General features: G+C 40.9%; 2 protein-coding genes across 6 annotated transcripts in view; one reads left to right on the top strand and one right to left on the bottom strand.

The window, feature by feature from the left end:
• LOC128339754 (opsin-5-like) overlaps nt 1-7,558 on the bottom strand; it is a 28,375-nt gene extending 20,817 nt beyond the window's left edge. For 2 of the 3 annotated variants that reach the window (XM_053284139.1, XM_053284142.1), the window contains exons 1-2: nt 6,181-6,646; nt 2,574-2,753 (exon numbers count right to left, since the gene is read on the bottom strand). The gene's annotated coding sequence lies outside the window, so the exon portion shown is untranslated. Of the gene's footprint in view, nt 1-2,573; nt 2,754-6,180; nt 6,647-7,490 lie in introns of those variants that run through there. The other variant, XM_053284140.1, reaches the window with a different exon arrangement.
• LOC128339750 (zinc finger protein 665-like) lies at nt 7,186-23,153 on the top strand. Of its 3 annotated transcripts, XR_008313197.1 has the most exons (4): nt 7,186-7,342; nt 12,208-12,669; nt 15,944-20,239; nt 21,275-23,153. XR_008313197.1 is itself a non-coding variant. In XM_053284132.1 (3 exons), exons 1-3 carry the CDS (start codon nt 7,237-7,239, stop codon nt 18,574-18,576), a joined length of 3,201 nt encoding a protein of 1,066 aa, XP_053140107.1. In that variant the 5' UTR covers nt 7,186-7,236; the 3' UTR covers nt 18,577-20,757. The 3 variants fall into 3 exon arrangements, 2 of the variants coding, with proteins under 2 accessions (XP_053140107.1, XP_053140108.1); XM_053284132.1 differs by lacking the exon at nt 21,275-23,153 and having other exon boundaries at nt 15,944-20,757; XM_053284133.1 differs by lacking the exon at nt 21,275-23,153 and having other exon boundaries at nt 7,245-7,560; nt 15,944-20,757.
• Nucleotides 23,154-23,764: the final 611 nt, after the last annotated feature.

The following is a 23,764-nucleotide window of genomic DNA, read 5'->3' as shown; positions in this document are numbered from 1 at the left end:
GATGGCAGTAAGTCCTCCTCAGGCTGATGGAGGGGCCATGCTGTCTTAGTTCACCCTCAGCTTCAGCCTGATTATGGTTATGTTTGAATTTCACAAATATCTGAGTTTAGCACACAATGTAATAAGTAAAATAAATTGAGTTGTAGCTACATTCATGGTGTCTGGCCACACGTTTCTGTACAAAAGACAAAGCACATCTGATTTTGCATCTAATCCTAAGTTTGCTTACATAGCAGCATATAGGATCAGCTACAAGTATTTTGTGGTCAACTATCTGCGAAGCAAAATCTGTTTTATAAACCAGAGAGGAAAAATAAGGTTATATAAGGAAAGATTTTTTCCCCAAATAGCTTCAGAAACATTTCCACATGAATATTCACAAGATTTGTAATTCTCCATGAGGAATCTGATAAACAAAAAGTATCATTCAGACAAATATTCATGTATAATGAATTTTTGAAGGGTGGCAGTTACTATCAATGGGATTGTGTATTTTGCACATTCCATGCTGAACTCTTTGACCAGCTCAAAGTCATTCCTGCAGGAAGGGCCTGAACAGCAGCCAACAACTTTACTTAATAATATCCTATATTATTAAAATATATCCTGGTTATATTGGCCATGCTCAATTAATTAAGGTAACAGTGGACAGTTTTCACAATGGAGGGAAGTAGGAAGTGGGGTCCCCCAGGGATCTGTACTGGAAACAGTGCTTTTTAATTTATTCATAAGTGATCTAGAAGCAGGGGTAAGCAGAGAAGTGGCCAAATTTGCAGATGACACCAAACTATTTAGGGTAGTGAAATCCACAACAGATTGTGAAGAGCAGCAAAAAGATCTCTTCAAACTAGGGGAGTGGGCAACAAAATGGCAAATTCAGTTCAATTTAAACAAGTGTAAAGTGATGCATATTGGGCCAAAAAAACCCAACTTCATATACGCTGATGGGATCTGAGCTGTCAGCAACTGATCAGGAGCAAGATCTTGGGGTCGTGGTGGACAGCTCATTGCAAGTGTCAACTCAGTGTGCAGCAACTGTAACAAAAGGCAAATTCCATGCTAGGGATCATTAGGAAGGGGATTGAAAATAAAAATGCTAATATTATACTGCCCGTATACAAATCTATGGTGCGGCTACATCTGGAGTACTGCTTACAGTTTTGGTCACTGTATCTTAAGAAGGATATTGTAGAACTGGAAAATGTGCAGAAGAGGGCAACGACGATGAGCATCTTCCTTATGGGGCAAGGCTACAGCATCTGGGGCTCCTTAGTCTGGAAAAGAGATGACTAAGGGGAGACATGATTGAGGTGTATAAAATTATGCATGGAGTGGAGAGGGTGGACAGAGAGAAATTTTTCTCCCTCTCTCACAACACTAGAACCAGGGGTCATCCCATGAAACTAAAGGTTGGGGAATTTAGGACCAACAAGAGGAAGTACTTTTTGACACAGCACATAGTTAATCTATGGATTTTTTTGTCGTGGGATGTGGTGATGGCCACTAGCTTAGATGGCTTTAAAAGGGGCTTAGACAAATTCATGGAAGACAGGTCTATCAATGACTACTAGTCTAGTGGCTATGGGCCATCTCCAGCCTCAGAGGCACGATGCCTCTCAATACTATTTGCAGGGGAGCAACAGCAGGAGAGAGGGCATGCACATACCTCTTGCCTGAGGGCTCCCCAGAGGCATCTGCTGGGCCACTGTGTGAAACAGGATGCTGGACTAGACAGACCTTGGGCCTTATCCAGTAGGGCTGTTCTTATGTTCTTATGTAAATAATTAAATGTATTATCCACTGAGTTAATGTGTGGATAACCCACTGTTTGAAAAATGAAGTGTAACCCTGAATGTATTACAAATTGCTAAAATAGTTTGTATGCTCTGTGTCACAACTGCATGCTTTCAGGAGTGGGATTAGGATTGGTTGTCCTTGGTACAGTTTGTGTCTCTAAATTATTTTATTTAATTTATCATATTTTTACACCGCCCAAAACTTACATCTCTGGGCGGCTTACAAGATTAGTCATAATGCTGTTTGCTTTGTCAGCGCTGTGATTCCATATGATGGAAGGACCCAACTTAAGAGAACAGATTGCACTAGACCCATGCAGGGCATTCAAACTCTGTTTCTCGGAACCCATTGCTACATTGAAAGCTTGTTGCTTAGAAGACTGGTAATGATAGACAAGTTGACCAAAAAAAAAAGGTTCGCCTGTCATTAATTGCTCTTTTGCAATAACACACAACTGCAAAAGCTGTTTGATACATTCTAGGGTGCAGTACTCTCAGTTTTTGAGGGGTAACAGCTGAGCCCAACAGGCTAGCCCAGTGCCCTGTATAAACAACATGCAGATGGCCACAGAGCAAGGTTTTTCCAACAAATGGTTGCAGAAAGAGTTTCTTGAAGATAGGAAGTTCAAAAACCACCACAGTAGATCATGTGTAGAAGGCAGGATTTGAATTTGCAATTACCTAAACTATTTCCGGAACTTCTATGGATCTAACTAGAGAGAGAGATTGTGTGGACTTCAGACTATCCTTATTTTTAGTGGTGGGAATGTATCTTACCAACAGATAGGTGCCTGGAGATTTTAATCGAGGATTGTTTCCTCAGTTTACTATCACACAATGGTATCAGGGAAAGTCAGTTGCTTCCCTAAGGAATTTTTGTCTGTTTTTGTTCTGAGAGAAGACTGCTGTGAGGCAATGGTGCCAACTTTCCTTTTGCACCACTCCAGGGGGAACGACCTGTGAAAATGAGCAGAGAAGTTTTATTTTAAAAGGAGAGAGAAAGAAATGAAAATGTAGTGGTAGAGTTCCTTATACACAACAATCCATGTAAGGATCATTATGATTATGAAAGAGAACATTTACCAGCTCAAATTAGTGAACTGTGATCAGATCTAAACTACCTTGGAAGGCCATAAATCCCCCGCTGCACCTTATTTTGAGTTAGTTGCATTCAGACCATGTTAATTCTTTGACAATGATGTTGCGGCAGTATATAAATTATGTGCTGTTGTTTCCAACACAATGGAGTAGCAATTAATTACTATTTGTTGTAATTCATTTGGCATGTGATGAATAAAAGGGTCTTTTCAGGTGACACAACCATGTGCATCCCAATTAGATATAGACCATGGTTTGTTCATTTGTTCATTCATTCATTCATTCTTTAGTTATCTACTACATTTCTATCCCACTCTTTCTCCAATACAAGGAACCCAGAGGGTGTACATGGTTATGTTTATCCTCACAAGAACTCTGTGAGGTAGGTTAGGCTAAGAGATAAGTGACTGGCCCAGAGTCACTCAGTGAGTTGCACGACCGAACAAGGATTCGTGCTCCTCCTCTCCCCCCAGTCCTAGTCCAATGCACTAACCACTACACCATTCTGGTTCCCTTGTTTACAAGGTTGGTATAGAGTAGTATTTTCAATTTGTGTTTTTAATCTAGCCTTCTTCAGATATTTTAAAATAAATAAATGCTGTATTCACATACGACATCCCAAGAGTGTGCCTAGAAGCTCCGCCCTGAGCTGACATTCTCAAGAAAACCTCATGCTCTCCACACTTAAGGTGTTTGTCCAAAACACCACCATCACACTTGCAGCATTTGCCTTTTCAAACACCTTAAGTGTGGAGCGCGCTTCCCTGACCTATGTGCCTATATGATACATGCCTGCAAATGTGTTTGTTGTGCTCACACTTTACATGTTTAGATAATGTTATAGGTGAAGAGTAAGAAGACAGATTTGTGTGTGTGTAGAGTGTTATATATCCAGTAGATTCTAACACCATGGTGCATATTAGCGCGTGTGTGTGTGTGTGTGTGTGTGTACTAAAATGCAAGAACTGGTTATACTGCATAAACTACATTGCAGAAATATGTGATGGAATTTTTTGCCATATTCATTTTCATAGCAAAGTAGCCCTTTCAAATTTAAAATTATGTACTGTATTCCCTTTGTTTTAGAAGAACAATATTAATAATTCTGTGTCTTCTTCAGCTGAAATTTTGATTTGTTTTAAAGAGTCTGTAAAATCAGCTTGTAGGAAGGTTGTGTGTTGCCATGTTGGGATTCCCACTCTTTTCCCACTCTAAAGCAGGGATTCTCACTCTTTTTAAACAAGTGTTACAAACCTTCAGCTTAGGTACCACAGATAGAGAAAGAGAGAGAAAGAGAGACCACACGAAGGTAGTAACATGATGAACCCTAGACTGAACAAATGGTAATGTAAACAATGGTTGTTCCATTGAATACTAGCAACATACAGTTGCATGTAAATTGCCAAATTGTTTTAATAACAATCTTCTTTGCAGGCAAAGGGTCCATTAACCTAAAGAACAATCTAAATTGATGTGGGAGATCCAGAACTGGATATCTCAACATTGTTTTCTTTTGCTTACTACAGACATGGGAGGGCAATTTGTACCGGGACTCAGTGCACAAGGAGAGGTTTTAACCCTTTCCCCACCACCAATTCCTCATGTAAACCAAACTCCAAGGCTAATATTAGCTCCAAGGGGAAAACATACAGATATAGCAAGAGTGGCTGGGAATGGTTAGACCCCTCTTCCCCACATTATTGTCCCAATCTAAATAAGCCTCCCATTGCTACTTTTAGTGTGCATACACCCCCCCCCCCATTTGGAGATTCATTCATGGATATATCACATCACATTTATTAGTCTGGAACAGACTGATTAGCCTGGTTCCTTATTAGTCTAGTACAGAAGAGAGCTGTTTTGCCTACTATATAGGACTAAGATACAGATTTGGCCCTGGGAAAGATGTTTATCAGAATGCACTGGGCAATTTACATTAAACACTACTCTGAAGCATTTGCCTCTCCTCTGGTGTGTGTGCGCACACACGTGCAAGTGTGCATCCCCCCCCAACTTCTATTCTATTGCAAGGGTAAGTCAACACCAGGAATAAGGAGCAAGCTACTTCTGTCCAGGCTTCCATCACTGCTGGGATCCAGAGAACCTTGTCTGCTGCCACTTGGTAAGCTTTGTGCAGCCACCAGGTTGTCTATGGTCTTGAAGTGCTGCTAAGTGGAGGGCTTCATACAGACCCTACTACAGACTATGTGTGTGAGCACTGTAAGATATTCCCCTTAGGGGACGGGGCCGCTCTGGGAAGACCTTCTTGCATGCAAGTTCCCTCCCTGCAGTATCACCAGATAGGGCTGAGAGACACTCCTGCCTGCAACTCTGGAGAAGCTGCTGCTGGTCTGGGTAGACAATACTGAGCTAAATGGACCAATGATCCAATAAAGCAGCTTCCTATGTTCACATGATTATATTGGAGGTACATGTTGGTTAGCTAGGTTATGCTTCTCACCACCCTGAGGTTGTCAGCACAATGTTCCATTCCATAAAAGCTTCCTTTCCTATACTAAGGCTGCTGTTAGTTTGGAAAACAGGTCTGACTATTTGGGAAATAAGCCAAATCTCCTGACTCCAAGTTCAGCGCCTGAGTCACAAGATTAAATTTCCTCACTGGTATCACACTGTAAGTAGTTCAAAAAGGAACAAGATAATTTACTACAGTTGCTAATGCTTTCTGTCACACTAGGGACCCTCTTTGAAAAAGTCAGGCATATACAAGAGTCTATCACATAAGCAGAAAGTGTGGTTTGTATCCTCAGAGATGACTGACTTCTCATGACCGTTCTTGTGTTGTGTCTCTGAGGAGTTGAAAAAGGGAAGGAGAAAAGCCAAGCTGAAAAGAAAACAACACCAACGATGTTGAAGAAACTTGGAGTTGGGTGGGATCAAAACCACTCAGTCAACTAGCCCAGGACTCTTATTTATCAGTGTATCATCAAACAAAGAATCAGAGGATTTTTTAGAGGTCATTAGAACTTGTATCTCAGCATGAAGTTGGGAATACATTTCCCTCTTTTTCATTTAATTCTCAGTGTGTCACACACTTCTATTTACATCTAATGCCGACAAATTTTGTTTCTATCAGACCATAACATGGTTTAGGTTTTCCAAGTGCCTATTTCAAGGGTAAGGCTGATGCAAGCTTTTTTCACCTTCATGGTGACTGGTGAAATACAAGTAGGGAACACTGGACAGCATCCAATACTCCAGATTAGGTCATGACCAAATCCCATAATTTTACATGAATGTGGGACTTCAGTTAGTCATAATTAACTACCTCATTGATTTCAATGGTTCTTTGTCATGATTAACTACCCTGGACGTTGCCCATTGTGTTAGGATACGAAATCCTTGATGCAGAATTCCTCACAGAAAAATTTCCAGGCAAAGAGCGTGCCTGTTTACGGAACTTTCCCGGGGAATCAATAATACTGATTTGCATTCCAATAGATTTTCTTTTTCTCATGAGGATTCCTGTACATAAATTCTTTCTCCATGTTGCTTTAGAAGTGCTCCTTCAGGTTATTCATTTAAGACTTTGTGCATTTTGCCGCACAAAGAGAACGTCTGCTTCACTGAGCCCATCGCCCATTGAGATCATCCGGAGAGTTCCGTCCGCAGTTGCCACCAGCAGCTCTGGTGGCTTCTTAGGGACTGGTCTTATCTGTTGCCGCCCCAAGACTTTGGAATGCGCTGATTGCTGAAAGAAAAGCCTCACCATCTCCGACAGCTTTTAAAAAGTATTTAAAGAGATGCATTTATTCGCCCAACCTTTTAAACTAGAATTGTGGTTTTGTTTTAATGATTATTTTGTGTTGTAAACTGCCCAGAGATGTGAGTTTGGGACGGTGCACAAATATAACAAACAAACTGCTAACCCACCCCCGCCCCGCCTCTTTCTCCAAGAAAACAAGTGTTTTGGAAGTGGAAGTCCATATGCTGGTTTTTTGTATTATCTAGAAGGATTTGGAAGATTTAGCCATTTCAAGATTGCACAGTGAAATGTCAACTGTTTTAATCTCCTATTTGTAAACTCCTTATTTGGAGCCAGCTTTAAAAAGAAGAACACAGAACAAAGGCGTACTAAACCCCTTCCTAAACGCCAGTCCCATATCCTTTGGTGTATGTTGAAGTAAACTCTTTCCAAAAGACGTTCTCAAAAGACGACGTAACAGGCGATCGTCAAAAAACTTGTATACTTTTGAGGGCAAGAGGAAACGGAAGTCCTTCAACTGAGCTTCAGTTACATTAATGCGCATGTACGAATGGTTAGTTGAGGCCCTGAATTGTTTTGTGGATTCATCCGCGACCACCAACCAGCACGAACTAACGCATGCGTAATTGGCCGGTCATCCGTTCAAGCCGGCGTGGCTTGAGGCTGGCTGATGTGACTTACTTAGTTATGGCGGCCGCGGAAGGGTCGTTGCAGAGCCTGGGAGGTAAGTGCAGACTAGCAAACGAGAGACTAGTCGCTTCCCCTGAGCCCTATGGCTCTCGCTTACAGTGCAAGGAGAAGGGGAGCTATAGGACCCACACACGAGATCTTGAGAGAGAGAGAGAGATCCTTCTTTCCTCCCCGTAGCCTACCTTCCTGGATTGTTGTGAGGTTGAGACGTGCCTTTGAGGGAAGGATGGCGTGTAGATGCGACAAATAAAGGTTTGTATGCAGGGCTTGGTTTGAACTACAGATCAACCCACAGAATCTGTTCTCAGTAGCCAGTCCTGGAACATACCCCGTATTGGGGGCGGGGGGGGGGCTACACACTCCTCAGCAGGAAGCAGCGGGAGCCAAATCTATCGCACCAGGGGATGGGAAGCTGGGAGGACTTTTGTGTTCCCCAAAAGCAGCAGCACGCTGCAGGGACATGCATTTTAAAAATGTGTATTTATGAAGATGCCCAGTAAATACAGCCTCTATTCTGGAAGCATAGAGAAACTTGTCCAAAGTCACAGTGAATGGCAGAGCAATGATTTGAACTGGGGGTTTCTAGTCTGAATTTTTGATCAGTTTACTACACTTAGGCTCCAGTTGATGCTCCGACCTGATGAACCTCCTCTGCCATTTTCATCCAGAACTGAGGCTCTTTTGCAGTTTCTCTTTGTTTTTTTAACATGTATTATCTATTCAAATTTTCCAACCATCATTTCATGGTTAGCTAATGATGTATAATTAACAATTGTCTTGGTCTTGTAGCAAGCATGAATTGTCACCTCTGCTAAGCAGGGTCTGTGAGCTCTGTAAGATATCCCCCTTAGGGGATGGGGCTGCTCTGGAAAGAGCACCTGGGTCCCAAGTTCCCTCTCTGGCATCTCCAAGATAGGACAAGATTTTTTTTAATTGAACCAACAAACTACCAAAGCATACAGTACGTTGCCAAGGCACAATTATATACAAAGTGGTTGTTTGTACATCATATATCTACAAAGATTTACACACAAGGATTTGGAAACCCACAGGGTTATAAAGTGTATACAAGCAGTACTGTAACTCTGGGATGGGGGATTACAAGGCACATCAGGTAATCGGGGGGTTACGTCCATTTCCATAATTTGTCCCATTGCTGTTTAGAAGAGATACACTTGTCTTTTTGCACATAACCATACAAACTTTTCCAGAAGAGATTTACTGTCTCATCCATGTAAACCTCTTGGCCGTGTCTTCTCTCCCTAATCCTATGCAGAAGCATTGCATAAATGACATACAGGTTTACTAACCTGATTACAAGAAGCGGAACGTTCCAATTCCCTGTATGAGGGCACCTGTTCTGTCCTGTTTCCTTGAAGGTTTCTTTCTGGGACCTCGAAAAGAGGTTCTATCACTCAAACCCAAGGTTAGTTCTTCCCAAGTCTGTTTTTCCAAATCAGGCCACTCTAACAACTTGCTTACTCCCTGCCACACTCTTTTGGCTACCACACACTCTTTTAAGAAATGTGAATGGGTTTCCCTGAATGTTTTGCCTAGCTCACTAGCTTTCTGTTTGCAGGTGATTTTAGGACACTTGCTAGTCCTCTGGGAGCCATGGCTTAGCCACATTAAGTGGTAGTACTTGGTGGTATAAACGCCACCTCATTTCCCATAAATGGAAAGGGACCTTTTTCTCCTGAAAGAGAACGATAGGGTGATTGGGTTGCAACAAGTACTGTGAAGTGCAGTGTTTGTAGCGTTTACGTTCTAAATCGGGTTTTAAAAAACCCACTTCTAGAATCTCTCCATAAATTGTTTTCCTTAGCTGCTTAACTGAGGAGGATCGTTTAAATAGATCCGGTTCAACCTTCCATTTTTAAAGTGTGAATAGCAAATCTCTCAAGTAGTCCGGGTGTTCTCTTTTTTAGGGGTTTGCACAGAACTGCCAACTGCGGTCCGGCACTGGGGTGGGGGGTAACTTTAAGAGCGGAGGGAGGGTTTACTTACCCCTCCCGCCGCTTTCCCGCTTGGCGCTGTAAACCTCTGTGTAATTGGGGCAGCAGGACACCTCCCTGCCGCCCCTTCCCCGACGTTACTTGCAAAAAAACCCAGTAGTCCTTTGCGCGCGCGCGTACGTCTCTGTGACATGCGCACAAAGGACTACTGGGGTTTTTTGCAAGTAACGTCGGGGAAGGGGCGGCAGGGAGGTGTCCTGCCGCCCCAATTACACAGAGGTTTACGGCGCCAAGCAGGAAAGCAGCGGGAGGGGTAAGTAAACCCTCCCTCCGCTCTTAAAGTTACCCCCCACCCCCGGACCGAACCACCCAACTCTGGACCGGTCCGGAGGCTTTTTTAATGGCCTCCAGACCGGTCCTGGCCCATCCCTACTCTTTTTAATACTTGTGTGATATTACTGTTGAAAGATCCTTTCCCCCACCATGCTATGCCCCATGCTGACTTTCGCCAACGCAGAGCGAAAAGCGAGACCCAGTTTTTTTGCAGGAGGTTGGACATATTATGGACATTCACGAAGATCCAGTTTCCAAAATTGTAGGACATGAATTCAGTTACAAAATAGGGTTGCAGGGCCTGATCCAGCAGGGCTAGGCCTCCCCACTCAACCTCCTTAAATGCTACTGCACGGGCCAAAGGGAAGGGCTAAGAGAGATTCCTGCCTGCAACCTTGGAGACCTTGGTAGGCCACTGTGTGAAACAGGATGCTGGACTAGATGGGCCTTGGGCCTGATCCAGCAGGGCTATTGTGTTCTTATGTAAGTGCTACCAGTCAGTGTAGACAATACTGAGCTAGATGGACCAAGGGTCTCACTCAGTATAAGGCAGCTTCCTATGTTCCTAACACCCATAGACTTTCTAATTAATTCATTCACAGTATCAAATAGAAAAAGAAAAGGTAAAAATCCAGCCCAAGCAAGATAAAAACCCTCAGGTATTATAGCCCACCCTATAACCATATTACAGAAGTGAGAACAGTGCAAACTGATGTTTCTCATCTATTGCAGTTTTTAAGTTGCAAAAAGACACAGTGCTATGATAGCTCCAGGGCCAGTATCCCCTTGAGGGCTAAAGGGAAATAGATCCCAGCATTGCCTGTTAACAAGCCTGTTTGTAAATATTGGCTGACAACAGATCAGTGTAATCCTTGAGAGCAAGAGCTTTTCTTCGTGTGTGTGTGTGTGTGTGTGTGTGGTCCTGCTAGCAGAGCAGATCGACTTTCAGTGATTCTCCTCCGTTGCAAAAATGTGTCCCTGACAGTCCCAAGCCTTCAGGGACATATTGTCAGAAGGCACTGGTGGCTTTAGAGGAGGGGGGGTGTTGCTGAAAATAACTCCCCCTCCCTCCCCTTGCATGGCACAGAAAAGTGCTCTTCCACAGGCACGACACTAATCTGGATGTCTGTCAGACTTTACTGGTTTAAGGCCCTTGTTGCAAAAGTGAAACCAAAGCAGAGTTGATGGAGATGATACTGGAGTTTGAAAGGTTCTGAAGTTTTCCTGTGTGGCTCAGTCAAACGACAGAGATTGCCTACAAATACATTCCAGGCTACCTCTGTTTCTTCTTTCCCCCCCAGTTCCATCCATATGCATTGTAAACCACTGAAGTACAACATAGGAATTGACTTCCTGTTATCTGGGTCAACTCTGTATTGCAGGTTTCCCCTCTTTCTATTTATTTCAGAAATCCTCCATCTTTTTTTTGACCCTGTTTTATCTAAAGCCTATATGAAGCTTAAAGGAATAGCTGATCATTTGTTTAAAAAATTCCTTTTAACAACCAAGAATCTATTGTAAGAGTTGGCTGGATGGTGCAGGAAGCATCTTGGATTCTCGAAGTGGGGGTGTCAGGATATAACCCTCATCTCTTGAATATTTTGCATATGAATATTTGTGGGGAGGGTAATGTTGTTTATGTGATTTGGTAATGTGACAAATCTTTTCACTAGTTCATCAGATACTACTTGTATGGATTGTCTCTTCATCCTTGCTATACCCTGCTTCCTATACCCTGCTGGCGGGGGCTCGGGAGTTCGCAGGCCATATGGCCCCCAGGAGTTCTAGCATGCTCTGTGCAAGCACGCAGAGCATGCTGGAGAGACCCCCGAGCGGGAAGCCTGCTTTTTAGACTCCTGGTCCGGGATCTCCTTGTGAGTTGCCACAGAGCTGCGCCGTGGCAACACACGATCCAGAAACCCCGGTTAGCAGAGTGCTTGCTCCGCTAACCTGGGCTAAGGGGAGGGCTTTGCAAGCGGGTTTACACGACCAGCAAAAATCGGGCTAGGCTCTACTAGCCCGATTTTTGTTGGTCATGAGAATCGCCTCAGTATCTTCATTAAACCTTCTCTCTTCTCCGGTAATCCTTCTATTCAGTTCCTTAAAGGAACAAGATCCCTCCCAGAGTCCAGTCTGGACTGGATAGCAAAGTTCAAGAGGTACTGAAGAGTGGATTTCAAATTCAGAGGGCAAATCTAGAATGAATTTGAATTTCATACACTAGGCAAATGGGGAAGGGAAGTGAGGCAAACTCTGTGTACGCCCAGATCTGAGTCTCTTCAGGCAGGCATGTTCAGGAGGGGCCTGAGCACCAAGTTTTGCTTTGCACCAAGTTTGGCTTTGCCATCTGACCTACAAGGTGACAGCTCTGCCTTCAGGTAAGCACTGCTGTTGCCACTATTAAAGGTGGTGGGCAAGCTTAAAGCACTATATTTCTGGGTCCCTTCAGTGATGACCTTTGGCCTCTAATAACTGCAACAGCTCAGGCTGTTGATCTTGATGTCATTATAGTGATTTGAAGAAACAATCTTGCTCATGAAAATAGCCTGTTATATGTTCAATGTTTTCAAAAAGAAGCACCACTAATTTCTTTTCTCACTTTTATCTCTAGAACCTGAAGTGCTTGAAATGTATCTCCCTATCACTGTCATTGAGTTGAGTGATAATGATTTTTTGGAAAGTGAAGATGAAGAACAGGCGACTTGGGGTGAAGATGGCTGTCTAAAACTGCATGCCAAAAGAGGCAGGAGGGCCGAAAGTGAAGATGAGAATTATCTGAGTGCTGCCCTAAAAAGGAATTATGGAGAGGAACAAACTGGGCCAGCTGGAGATGTTAAAATGAAGGAAGGTCATCAAGAAATGCCTGTTTGTGAGAACCTAAATTCAGTCCAAATGGTTTTATTTCAGAATTCGTTGGATAATTCTGAGCCCAGTCAAAATTGGGCAATGAGCCGTTTAAACCTCAGGAAGCATAATGGAATAGAAAACGAATATGTGACAATAAATCAAGTAGAGTGTGATCACAACTATCATCAAAGGATAGTGTCTCCGCTTTTGAGCACTCGGGATAAAGGTAAGGGATGATCTGGCAGATGAAGTCATACACATTATTTTGACAGTTGTGCAAGAAACAAAATTTACTGTAAATGAATTTGTTCAAGAGAGCCTGCTTATGTTAATTCTGAAGGTAGCTTCTTTTTCAGAAGTCAACAAAGTTATGCTCTCAAGTCTGCTTTATTCATAGGTGGGATGAAGGGAAGATTGGCACAATAATGCCATCTGGACACATCTAAGCCAGTGGTTCCCAACCAGGGTTCCTCCAGATGTTGCTGAATTACAACTCCCAGCATCCCCAGCTACAGTTTATTGTGGCTGGGGATGCTGGGAGTTGTAGCTCTGCAACATCTGCAGGAACTCTGGTTGGGAATCACTGATCTAAGCATTCAGTAAATGACGACTGTAAATTTAGATGTAATTCTCAGCAGGTGGAAATTAATACATTAACAAAATATAGTAGTGACCCAGCTCTTCAAGTGACAGAAAGCTGAGCAGCTCCCAGTCTGATCGGGATTAAATTGCTTGAATCTTGTCCTTATTGAAGTAGATATGTGCTAAAGTTTATCAATGAAAACAGAGATTTTCAAGTCTGGAAATAACTGTATAGTTAAGACTGGTCTGGTTTGATCCCTGTAAGCCAGGCATTACTTTCAGAGTTTGTCTATCAGCATCTACAGAGAAAGGAAGGATGAACATAAGAGGCAAAGAGAGAACCCAGCCCAGCCCAAATATGTACAAAACCTGTTACAAATGCTAACATCTTGGGTTGGACATTTGTGGCTTTGATTAGCAAGGCTTGCATCTAATATGTTATGTTCTCTGTCTGTATTTGGAATTCACCAGCATTCAGGAAAATGTTGCCTTTGTTACTAGTCTTTGTCTTTTGATGGAAACTAAGCTTACATATATGATTAGAGGGTTTAGGGTTTTGAAATAGGTACATAATGTATTGTTGTCATCTTATACAATCAACACAGCTTCTGCTTTGTTTACACATTTTGAGATGATTACATTGTATACTGTGCTTCCAAAAAGCACATTTATTAGGTAGGAGGGTGTCAGCATGACAAATTTTCAAGAGTGGAAATAGATACTCCAGTCCTTTACCTACAGATATTGTGGTGTTTTTTTTGAGGGATTCCTGCACAGGGAGAAAACTAAAGCAACTCTGAGCATTTAGGAGAGGTGAGTTACAAATTAACAAAATAAATAAAATGAAAACTTGTCCCTCTATATGTATTGGGACTGTCCTAAGATAAAAAAAATGTATTGGAGTTCTTAATTATATTGCTAGCAACTGGATATCACCTGCCATTAAATCCATTGACCATACTCTTCTGTAAATTTCCTTCAACAATATTTTGTCATGTATATGACACCCCTGATGGGGAAATGGGTATGCCTGCCGGGAACATATACTTTGTTCCAGTCAGTCCTCTCACCCAACAAAGTGATCACCTCTGGTCCTGGGATAAGCCAGGCCAAAGATAGTCCCGACAACTGGGAGAAAAAGGATTCTTCTCTCCCTCAATGTCTTTCTTATTGCAAGAATAAAATAATAACTAGAAGCAATAATCAAACATTGACCTAAGGCACATACTTAAGTAGAGGTGTTCAGTTTCAAAGGCTAAAGGTAAAGTGTGCCATGGAGTTGATTCCGACTCCTGGTGCCCACAGAGCCCTGTGGTTTTCTTTGGAAGAATACAGGAGGGGTTTACCATTGAAGAATACAGGAGGGGTTTACCATTGCCTCCTCCCGAACAGTATGAGATGATGCCTTTCAGCATCTTCCTATATCGCTGTTGCCCAATATAGTACCAGCGGGGATTCAAACCGGCAACCTTTTCAAGCATTTCCCCCGCTGCGCCACTTAAGGTGGCTAGCAAGTTCCAAATACAGAACCAAAACAAAATTCAAAGAGCAAGCTTAAAAAAAAAAAAATCTCTCTCCTAAAGGACAGGAACAGCTTGCACAAAAATCATCTTCCAAGATAGAATCCCTGTGTCAATCACTCCAGGTAAAGACCCCTCTACCTTGAGAACACTGTTCAGACTTCTGATAAACAGTTTTACGAGCACTTTTCTGCCTCCCAATTCAAAAGAAGCCAGAAGCCGATGATCTCTTTGTCATGCCTTTGTTTTGATGAGATGCTCGTCCTTGTTTTGACTGAGAAGGCCAAAGAGCTCCACAACAGCAGGTGTGCTCTGCACAAATAAGTCTTTGCGAACACTGCCCCAAATGGCCTTGCCTATGTTCAAAATGGTTCTTCTGCCAACCTGAGATTGGACACCCACCAAAATGTGAGTGCTGTCCATAACGCCCTCCTCTTGGTGGGGTCCAATCAGCACCCCACTGATTGGATCTATTTATTTCCTGTAGATCGGGATTTGCTCAGATATTTACTAAGTGCTGCAAGAGTTAGTATTCTTGTTTCCAACATCAAAACGGAAAGTTGTTGGACCTCCCTCCTGGGATAATTGGTTGATATGGGATCTTGTCATTATGATGAAATTGATTAATTTTATTTGAATGTGGGAAAGTAGACAGAAAGATGATTTTATTTTTTATTTTTTGCTTTGAATTGGAGTCTTTACCTTTAGAACAAGATAACAATCAACCTTTTTCATTGGTGTAATTTAATATAGTTGGAAATATAACTGTTCTTATATTTTTCTTCTTGGCTAATGTGAGGTATTTCTGTTTGTATTTGTGAGACAATAAAAAGTAGAATCAAGGCAAAACATCTATATAACTGCACGGATTAGAACAGCTTATGAACATTTCCAGCGTGGTGTAGTGGTTAGAGTGCTGGACCAGGACCGGGGAGACCCGAGTTCAAATCCCCATTCAGCCATGAAACTAGCTGGGTGACTCTGGGCCAGTCACTTCTCTCTCAGCCTAACCTACTTCACAGGGTTGTTGTGAAAGAGAAACTAAAGTATGTAGTGCACCGCTCTGGGCTCCTTGGAGGAAGAGCGGGATATAAATGTAAAAATAATAAAAAATAATAATAATATATCCAAACACTTGAAAGTCTCCTTGAGAAAACAGTAATCCCAACTATGCATTTCACAATCTGATTCTCAAGTTCTGTTGTCTCCACTGATTAACTTTAGCACGTATCTGCTTTAGACAAATCCAAAATGAAAGCAAGTTGAGGAACTGGGGGCGGGCAGCGGGACACCCTACTAGTATTCTGCCTGTGAAGGGGAGAGGAATAAGCAAATGGACCCTAAGGGTTTCTTGTATGAGTTACGTCTTTTCCCCCCCTTTTGTCTCTTCCTTTCTAGGTATTGCCCTTTTGGTTGCTGTATTTAATGAAAGTGACAACAGACCTAGAAAGAGTGATATCCCTGAGGATGAAATGTTTATGGTTAGCAATTCGGATTGTGATGTTGTAGATGAAAACCAACAATGTTCCTCATCTTTTGTTAATGGTGATTATTCTCTGGGAGAGTTTCCAGAAGCTGGTGGAAGTTTGACAAGGGATAATTGTGCTAACCATGAGCCAGATGCTGCTGGACATTTGGTTCACCCCCCCGTATTTGATTGCCCTGATACTTGTGATAAACAAGAAGACCTTGATGGTTCTAATGAGAATAAAGAATGTAGCCAACACCTGCAGGTAGAGCAACCAGAAGAGGCATCACTGCCAAGTAATGAGCCCAAAAGCAACACTCCAGTGATGACATCCATGAAGAAGCATGCTAAAATGATATGGGCTTGGAAATGCTTATTTTGTCATATTAAAACCACATCCTCTGTTTATCTACGAAAACACATTTATACTACACATAAGGGTAAAAAACCCCACAAGTGGAAATTTTGCTGGAGAATATTCTTTTCTTCCAGCTATAGGTTTTATATGAAAAAAATAGGTTTTATAGTAAAAAAGAGAAGGAAAAATATAAGTGATAAAGGAAGAGAAGAAAGGGGAAAGGATAAAGCAGTTGCGAAGAAAAAGAACAAGACTAAGAACATAAAGAAAACCAAGTATGGGAAATTCTTCAGCAAAATAAGAGCACCAAAGCCTTTAAAGAGCTTCTGTTGCAGAATATGTACCTTTGCTTCTCCCAATCCAAAACAATTTACACACCATATGAAGGAGCATAATGTTAGACCACCTTTTGAGTGTCCTCAGTGTGAATATACTTCTTACAATCGGTCATACATGTTCAGCCACTTGTACTGGCACGCTGGCTATTTGGTATACAGATGCGAATTCTGTGCATATTTTTCTCTGTATTTCAGTAGCATGGTAAAACACAGCTACCTGCATACAGGTGCAAGACCTTATTTCTGTGATGTCTGCCAGCTGCGGTTCACAACTTCAAGTGGCTTAATGAAACATACAAATAAACACTGCCAAGGACAGAAAGGCAATGACTTGACTATTGCTCAGAAGGGAATTCTGAGCTCTGCAAAGAAGTATATGTGTTATAAGTGCAGCAAAGTGTGTTACACACAGAAACATCTTGAATTTCATCTGAAATATCACTTAGCAGTGCAGGACTATGATAAACCATTTTCAAATGACAGTATTAAAGAACGCAAGAAGGAGGGGAAAAAAAGTTGTCAAAAGACTATGGTTCTGCATTCTTCGGACCATGAGAAAACGGTAAGCTTTCCTCAGTCAAATAAAGAGCTGAGTCCAGGAGCAGAATATGAACAGGAAGATGGCTCACAGGCGAAAAAAAACCACTGGCTAAGCAAGTCAAAACCTTTTCCAAATCCTCACGTTTGTGATCATTGTCACTTAGTGTTCCACAAAGAAGAACATTTGCTGTACCACAAAGCCACTCATTTACAAGTTCAACCAAGTCAGAATGTAACTTGTAATAACCAGGAATCAGAAGGAAATGGCAGGTTGCCTGTGATGCATCCCTCTCATGGACCAACTCTTAAACTGTTCAAGTGTCAGCAGTGTACTTATACCACTTGCTCATTCAGCAACTTGCGGGTACATTTTAGTATCCACACTGGTGAAAAACCATTTGAATGTCAAGAGTGTGAGAAATCTTTCCGACTCCGCAGCCACTTAAAAAGGCATACTTTGATGCACTTGATGAAACGTTACAAATGCAACCGGTGCTTTTTCATAGGCACAACTGTAGAAGATCTTAAACTGCACCAGGAAGCTTGCAAGGATGCAGGTTCAGCAAAAAAGAGACTTCAATCATCATCCTTAAAATATCAGACTGTGGACAAACAAAAGTGTGCAGCCAAGGGAAAACAAAACACAAGCAGTCTCATATCACAAGAAATACCTTTTCATAAATGTAAGCAATGTAATTATGCCACCTACATATTGGATCACCTAAAGAGTCACAAAAGGACACACACAGGTGAAAAGCCATACAGTTGTGATGTTTGCCAGAAGAAATTTCGCACATCGAGTCACCTGAAGCGGCACACATTTGTACATCAGGATCTGACATCCCTCCAGTGTGGCAGTTGTGACTATTCAACAGGCAACTTGGAATCCCTTAAACACCACATGGCCTCACATGCAGATATAAAACCTTCACTTAGTGGCTGGTCTCAGAAACAACCTTCTTTGCCTGTCAAAATATATAAGTGTGAAGAGTGTAGCTACACAACTATTCGAAATGAAAACTTGAAGATACACTTGCGGATACATACAGGCGAGAAGCCATGTAAATGTTCTCATTGCAGCCTAGCCTTCCGGACACTTAGCCACTTAAACCGCCACTTAGCCACACATTCAAACATACAGTGCGACAAATGTGGGTTTTCTGCCAGAAACAAGAATGCCCTGCGGAAGCACACAAAAATTCACAAGGAGAAACAAAGCCGTAAGGCTAAGAAAGTTTACAAATGCACAGAGTGTAGGCTCACATTCTATACATCACGCCTTTTGAGTGTACACCAGAAAAAACATAAGAAAATAAAAGAAAATTGAGGATTATCCTCTCGCATGAGTCGAGTCCAGAAAGTTTTTGATTTGTCCCTGCTTGACTCGGACGTGCAGTCTGTTTTGTCCCCAAATTATTTAAATGGACTGTGCCTTTATTGCATAAGAAATCTTGTTGCCAAAATGCCATAATGATTAACTTGGAATGTTGCCAGAATGCATACAGTATAAATCAATGGCTGATGAATAATGTAGAATAGCTGCTTCTGCTATTACTAGAAAGAACAAGTTCCTACTTTTAAACTAAGATGGCTGTAGCATCAGTTCATAGTCTTATCTTCCCATTTTGATAAATAGCATGGTGACTTTATATACACTGTGAAAATGAGTGGCATACACAATTCTGTGTTGATCAGAGGTTTCAGTTTGAACTTTAACTACAGCCAACAAACATTGGAGCTGACTAAGAACTTTTTGATTTGATCTGGTTTTCAAATCAAGTTCCTCTTTAGTTTCTTAGTTAATAGAAAATACTGAAAATAAGGTGGTCTGCTAACCAAAATTGGCATGACTTTGGCATTAAGAATGGTAACAGCTTACTAAACATGCAATAAGACTATTTTGAAAAAGGAAACTCAGATGCTTGCAACTGATCAGAAAATGGGAGGTTTCTATACATTCACTTAGACAAAATGCAAAGTGTTGGGATATTTTTGCGTTGGTCAGTTTGGTTGAGAATGTATGAAGAACTGTGTGTGCGTGTGTGTGTGTGTGCACTGATTAAATGCTAGTCTAGTTGGATAAGTGTGTGTGTGTGTAGCTTTTCAGTGATGGTCCCTGGGTATTAAACACTACAAATGAAGAAATATGCAAAGTGTAAAGTGCACAACAACTTGTGCTGACTGCTATACTAATGTATCTGAACATTTCACTCAAAGGTGCATTTCATTGTTACTAAAATTTACAATAATAGTTGCAATTCTCTCCTGCTGAGAATTTAGAGGCCTCGTTTTCCCTATATTTTTCCAGTAGTTTTGTGCCAGTCGATGTTTTAAACATTGCATTTCAGTGGCAATTACTCAAGATTTGAATGATAGTCTCTTGAAGAGTATTGAGCAAACTCTGATAAACTTCTTTATTTTTGTAAGAAGCAGAGTAGTACTGCTGTAAAGCTGCTTTAGGTCTATATATGTCACAAGAACTACTAATAGAAAAGATGGGTTTTGAAGGGTAGGCTTCTGGCATATTGAAGATAAGTTAGAATTCTGAATTAATAAACTTAATGTAACTGGATTAAGTCACATTCCCTCTAGACTTTATACCAAATGCTTTCAACACAGTGTTATCAAAATGCTTTATGTCAAGGGATTTTCTGTATATGTTAGAAAGTACAGAGAGGCTTGTGTCCATGTTCCATGATTACTACAAGGAAAGCTGGAACATGACTTTGCCATTTGCAAGAAATAGAAACTCCTTGATTCTTTTAATTTGTGAAGCCACAGTAGACAAAAATTTTCATCTAAATGATTTTGCTCTTTACCCGAGCCAGAGATGTCTCCTTGAACTATGCTCTGGGGCACCCTTCAAGCATAGTAAACCCTCTGAAGAAGCAAGGACAGGACATGGACTCAGCACTGCTAATCCCTCCACAATGAGAAAGGGGACTTCTGGTATCAAAATGAGTGCGGTGACATCTGTGCTGTTCTGACAGGTACTGTATATGCTTACTGCCTGCATTAAAATTAGGTTTTCCTACTGCCAGTATTCTCATTTGCAAAGGAATGGCATAAAAAGAAAATCCAAAAGCATTTAAAACAAACAAACAAAAAAAACCTTTTACATATACAAGTAATAAAACTAGCTCAGGAGAGATATGTTCTGGAAAATGAGAAAATAAAGAGCGAGTCCTTTCAGTATTAAATGGATAGTTAAATTAACATTGCCATCCAACCACTGCATTGCTTTGGAATTTGAAGCTGCCCATGTGTGGGGATTCTCGAGTTAGATTGGCAGGTAATATTTTATTGATGTGGTGAGATAGAGCACATATTTGGGACCCTTTAAAAAACCTTTATGTGATATGCTGCCACCACCAAATTCTATCCTGAATTGGGTTTCTATATCTGTTACTGGTATTGTGTCTGAGGGTAATGTGAGGAGAAAAATAAAGACTCAGTTGTAATAGTTTAAATGTTCCAAACCAAAAATAAATTGTATTTGTGTACAATATACTTCTGTGAGTGGTTTTTTTAACTATACTCTTGAGAGTCACATGTCTATTGGTGGCAGAAAAAAGTAACAGACTTAATCCAACCTACTGAACAGTCAGTAAACCAAATGTTAGACTTTAGTTTGAACTATATTATCAGGTTCTCATTTTATGCTGTCTTAATAGCAAACATTTCCTTTCAACTTTTTTAGATGACTGATTTGGATTATACATGCTTTATTTGACCTATAATTTACAGGAACCCATCCTCCCCAGCTGTACAGTCCATGTATTTCTCTACTTAAGAATTAATACACATATTGTACAGCTGGGGATGCTGACAGCTCTCACTGGATACACCATGAAATTCCAAAACTATTGATGTCTGTAGCTGGACAAAAGTGTATATTGAGTACTTTATTTGGGGTGGAGGCATTTGAAGACATCCAAACTAAGCAGCTTAATGTAGAAATGCTAGGGAAGAGAATTCTGGCTAATCTCATCAGTTATCTGTTCATTTCATATATTCCTGTGCAGTCTGGTAAAATTTAAAGCAAAATACTTGTAAAATATCTTCTAAAAAAAGAGGTGCAAAGGATTCTACAACAAAGAGGTCTCTTTATTGACTACAGAAAAGCCTTCAATTGTGTCGACCATATCAAATTATGGAATATCCTTAGGAAAATGGGTGTCCCAGAACATCTAATTGTTCTCATGAGAAACCTATACACAGGACAGGAAGCTGCAGTCCAGACAGAACATGGTGTGAAAGACTAGTTCCAGATCAGCAAAGGAGTAAGACAAGGCTGTATACTTTCTTCTTATTTATTCAACTTATATGCTGAACATATACTGATGGGAACTAGATTGGAAGAAGATGAGTGTGGTTTTAAAGTTGGAGGAAGAAACATCAATAACCTGCACTACGCTGATGACACCACTCTGCTAGCTGAGAATGCGGATGATCTGCAAGCTCTAGTAATGAAAATCAAGGAGCACAGTGAAAAAATGGGACTACAATAAATGTAAAGAAAACTAATGACAATGGGTACAGCAACCAGCTTCAGAATTGATAATGAAGACATTGAAGTGGTGGATAGCTTCTGCCTTCTAGGATTGACCATCAAAAGTAAAGGATCCAGCATTCAAGAAATATGCCACAGATTATAGCACTTGGAAGGGTTGCAATGAAGGCCTTGGTTAGGATATTTGGTTGCCATGACGTGTCTATACCTACAAAGATTAGAATTGTTCAGACAGTAGTTTTTCCCGTGACACCCTATGAAGAAGCAAGATTAAAAAGTATTGATGCTTTTGAACTTTGGTGCTGGAGAAGACTTTTGAGGATACTATGGACAGCCAGGAAAACAAACAAATGGATCATAGAACAAATCAATCCAGAATTCTCACTCGAGGCACAAACTATCATACTTTGGATACATTATGTGAAGACTCAGCTCCCTTGAGAAGTCCATAATGCTGGGGAAAGTTGAAGGAAAGACGACAACCAGCAATAAGGTGGATGGACTAGATGACGACAGCAATGAATGCACCACTGAGAGATCCTAAAGGCCAAGTTGAAGACAGATCATCCTGGAGAGAATCTATGTGGTTAGTAGGAGTCAACACTGACCTGATGGCACTTGATCGATCGATCAATCAAAATAGTATGATTGTGTGTACGTTCCTTAAAAATGCATACTTGACTGAATGCAAGCTGATGTTATGAATCTCATCAGTGAATACAAATAAAAGCATAGGCTGCCACAGGAGGGAGAAGGGACCATGATAGAGCTGACATTACATGTTTGTTTAATGTATTGAGCTGTACTACCTTCAGATGCAATAGGAAGTCTCAAGCTTTTACTTTTTATTGAACAGTATTGAACACTGTATTTAAGCAAAGGCTAATGACAAAAAGTTGTTTTCCTATGTGACAAACTGTGAATGTTAAACCTGGCCTCTAGGCTATAAAATGTGCTTCACCTATGGCTGCTCCATGCATAGACAGTGGCGCTTTCTACATGATAAGCTCTTTTGGGATGAATTATTGAAATACATAGTTGCATTGGACATCTAAATGTCTTGCAGAAACTTATGTTTCCTCTTGAGTGCTCTTGTATCAAGATGCCATCATGTCATATGATACTGCATACCCTATTTTGGGATGGACAGATAACTGTAAATGTTAAGATGTACCTATTTTAAAATTTTGCTGAATTGGCTGTGTGTGTGTTCTTTTAGAGAAGTGTAATTCTTCCATGAGACTTTGTATTAGCTTCTTAGTATGCAATTATTAGGTGTAAACTGTTGCTGATATTCATATTAGAAACTGGCAGAATTATTAATACTACATTTAAGATGGTGAACAAAAACCATGTTTCAAATAATAAAATCCACTTTCTTGCTCTTTAAACTCATTGCCAAAGACTGAAGCCACTTAAACGATTCAGTTCATCTGTTGAAATAAGAATACTTCTTTATAAATTAATTCATTCTCTCTGTAGGGCTTAAATTGTGCTTTTGTGTGTTAGGTCTGTAATATCTCCATATGGCAGAGAATAGTGATGCCTAGATTTATTAGCAAGCTTATAGCAGAGGAGAGATTTGAAGGGGGACTCCTTTCACTTAGCTGTTATGCCAGTACAGAGGCATTTGAGTCAAACAGCTGTTCATCAAGCAGAATGGAAATACAGCAAATTTTCAACTATGTTCAAAGCAAACCACATGCACCTATTTGTATGCTGCGGAGCTATACATTAAGCTAAAAAATCCAGGTGATAAATCTCCAATTGATATTCCAATAATTGTGGGCAAGATCCAGTCATCTGTTTGAAATGAATAAAACATTGACTTAAGTCATATTAATTTTAGAGGCTGACATCTGGACTAAATTACTTGATGGAGGTATTGTTGAAATTAGCCTGTGAGAGTAACTCCTGAGTAATACTACTGATTGATTTAGTCTGTAATGTGTGCCAGTGGGTCATAACGTAGACTAGATCATGCCCTGTGTTTGCAGCCTAT

Source organism: Hemicordylus capensis, chromosome 1 (genome assembly GCF_027244095.1).
Source record: "Hemicordylus capensis ecotype Gifberg chromosome 1, rHemCap1.1.pri, whole genome shotgun sequence".
Lineage (NCBI taxonomy): Eukaryota > Metazoa > Chordata > Lepidosauria > Squamata > Cordylidae > Hemicordylus > Hemicordylus capensis.
Note: the sequence above shows the minus strand (reverse complement) of the source record. Positions and strands in the feature narration are given on the sequence as shown.

What these genes read in the sequence shown, in the direction of transcription:
- LOC128339750 (XM_053284132.1), top strand. Translation starts at nt 7,237, where the DNA reads ATGCGTAATTGGCCGGTCATCCGTTCAAGCCGGCGTGGCTTGAGGCTG. An exon ending in GTCGTTGCAGAGCCTGGGAG is followed by an intron (nt 7,343 to 12,207) that starts GTAAGTGCAGAC and finishes TTTTATCTCTAG; the next exon opens with AACCTGAAGTGCTTGAAATG. An exon ending in TTTGAGCACTCGGGATAAAG is followed by an intron (nt 12,670 to 15,943) that starts GTAAGGGATGAT and finishes CTTCCTTTCTAG; the next exon opens with GTATTGCCCTTTTGGTTGCT.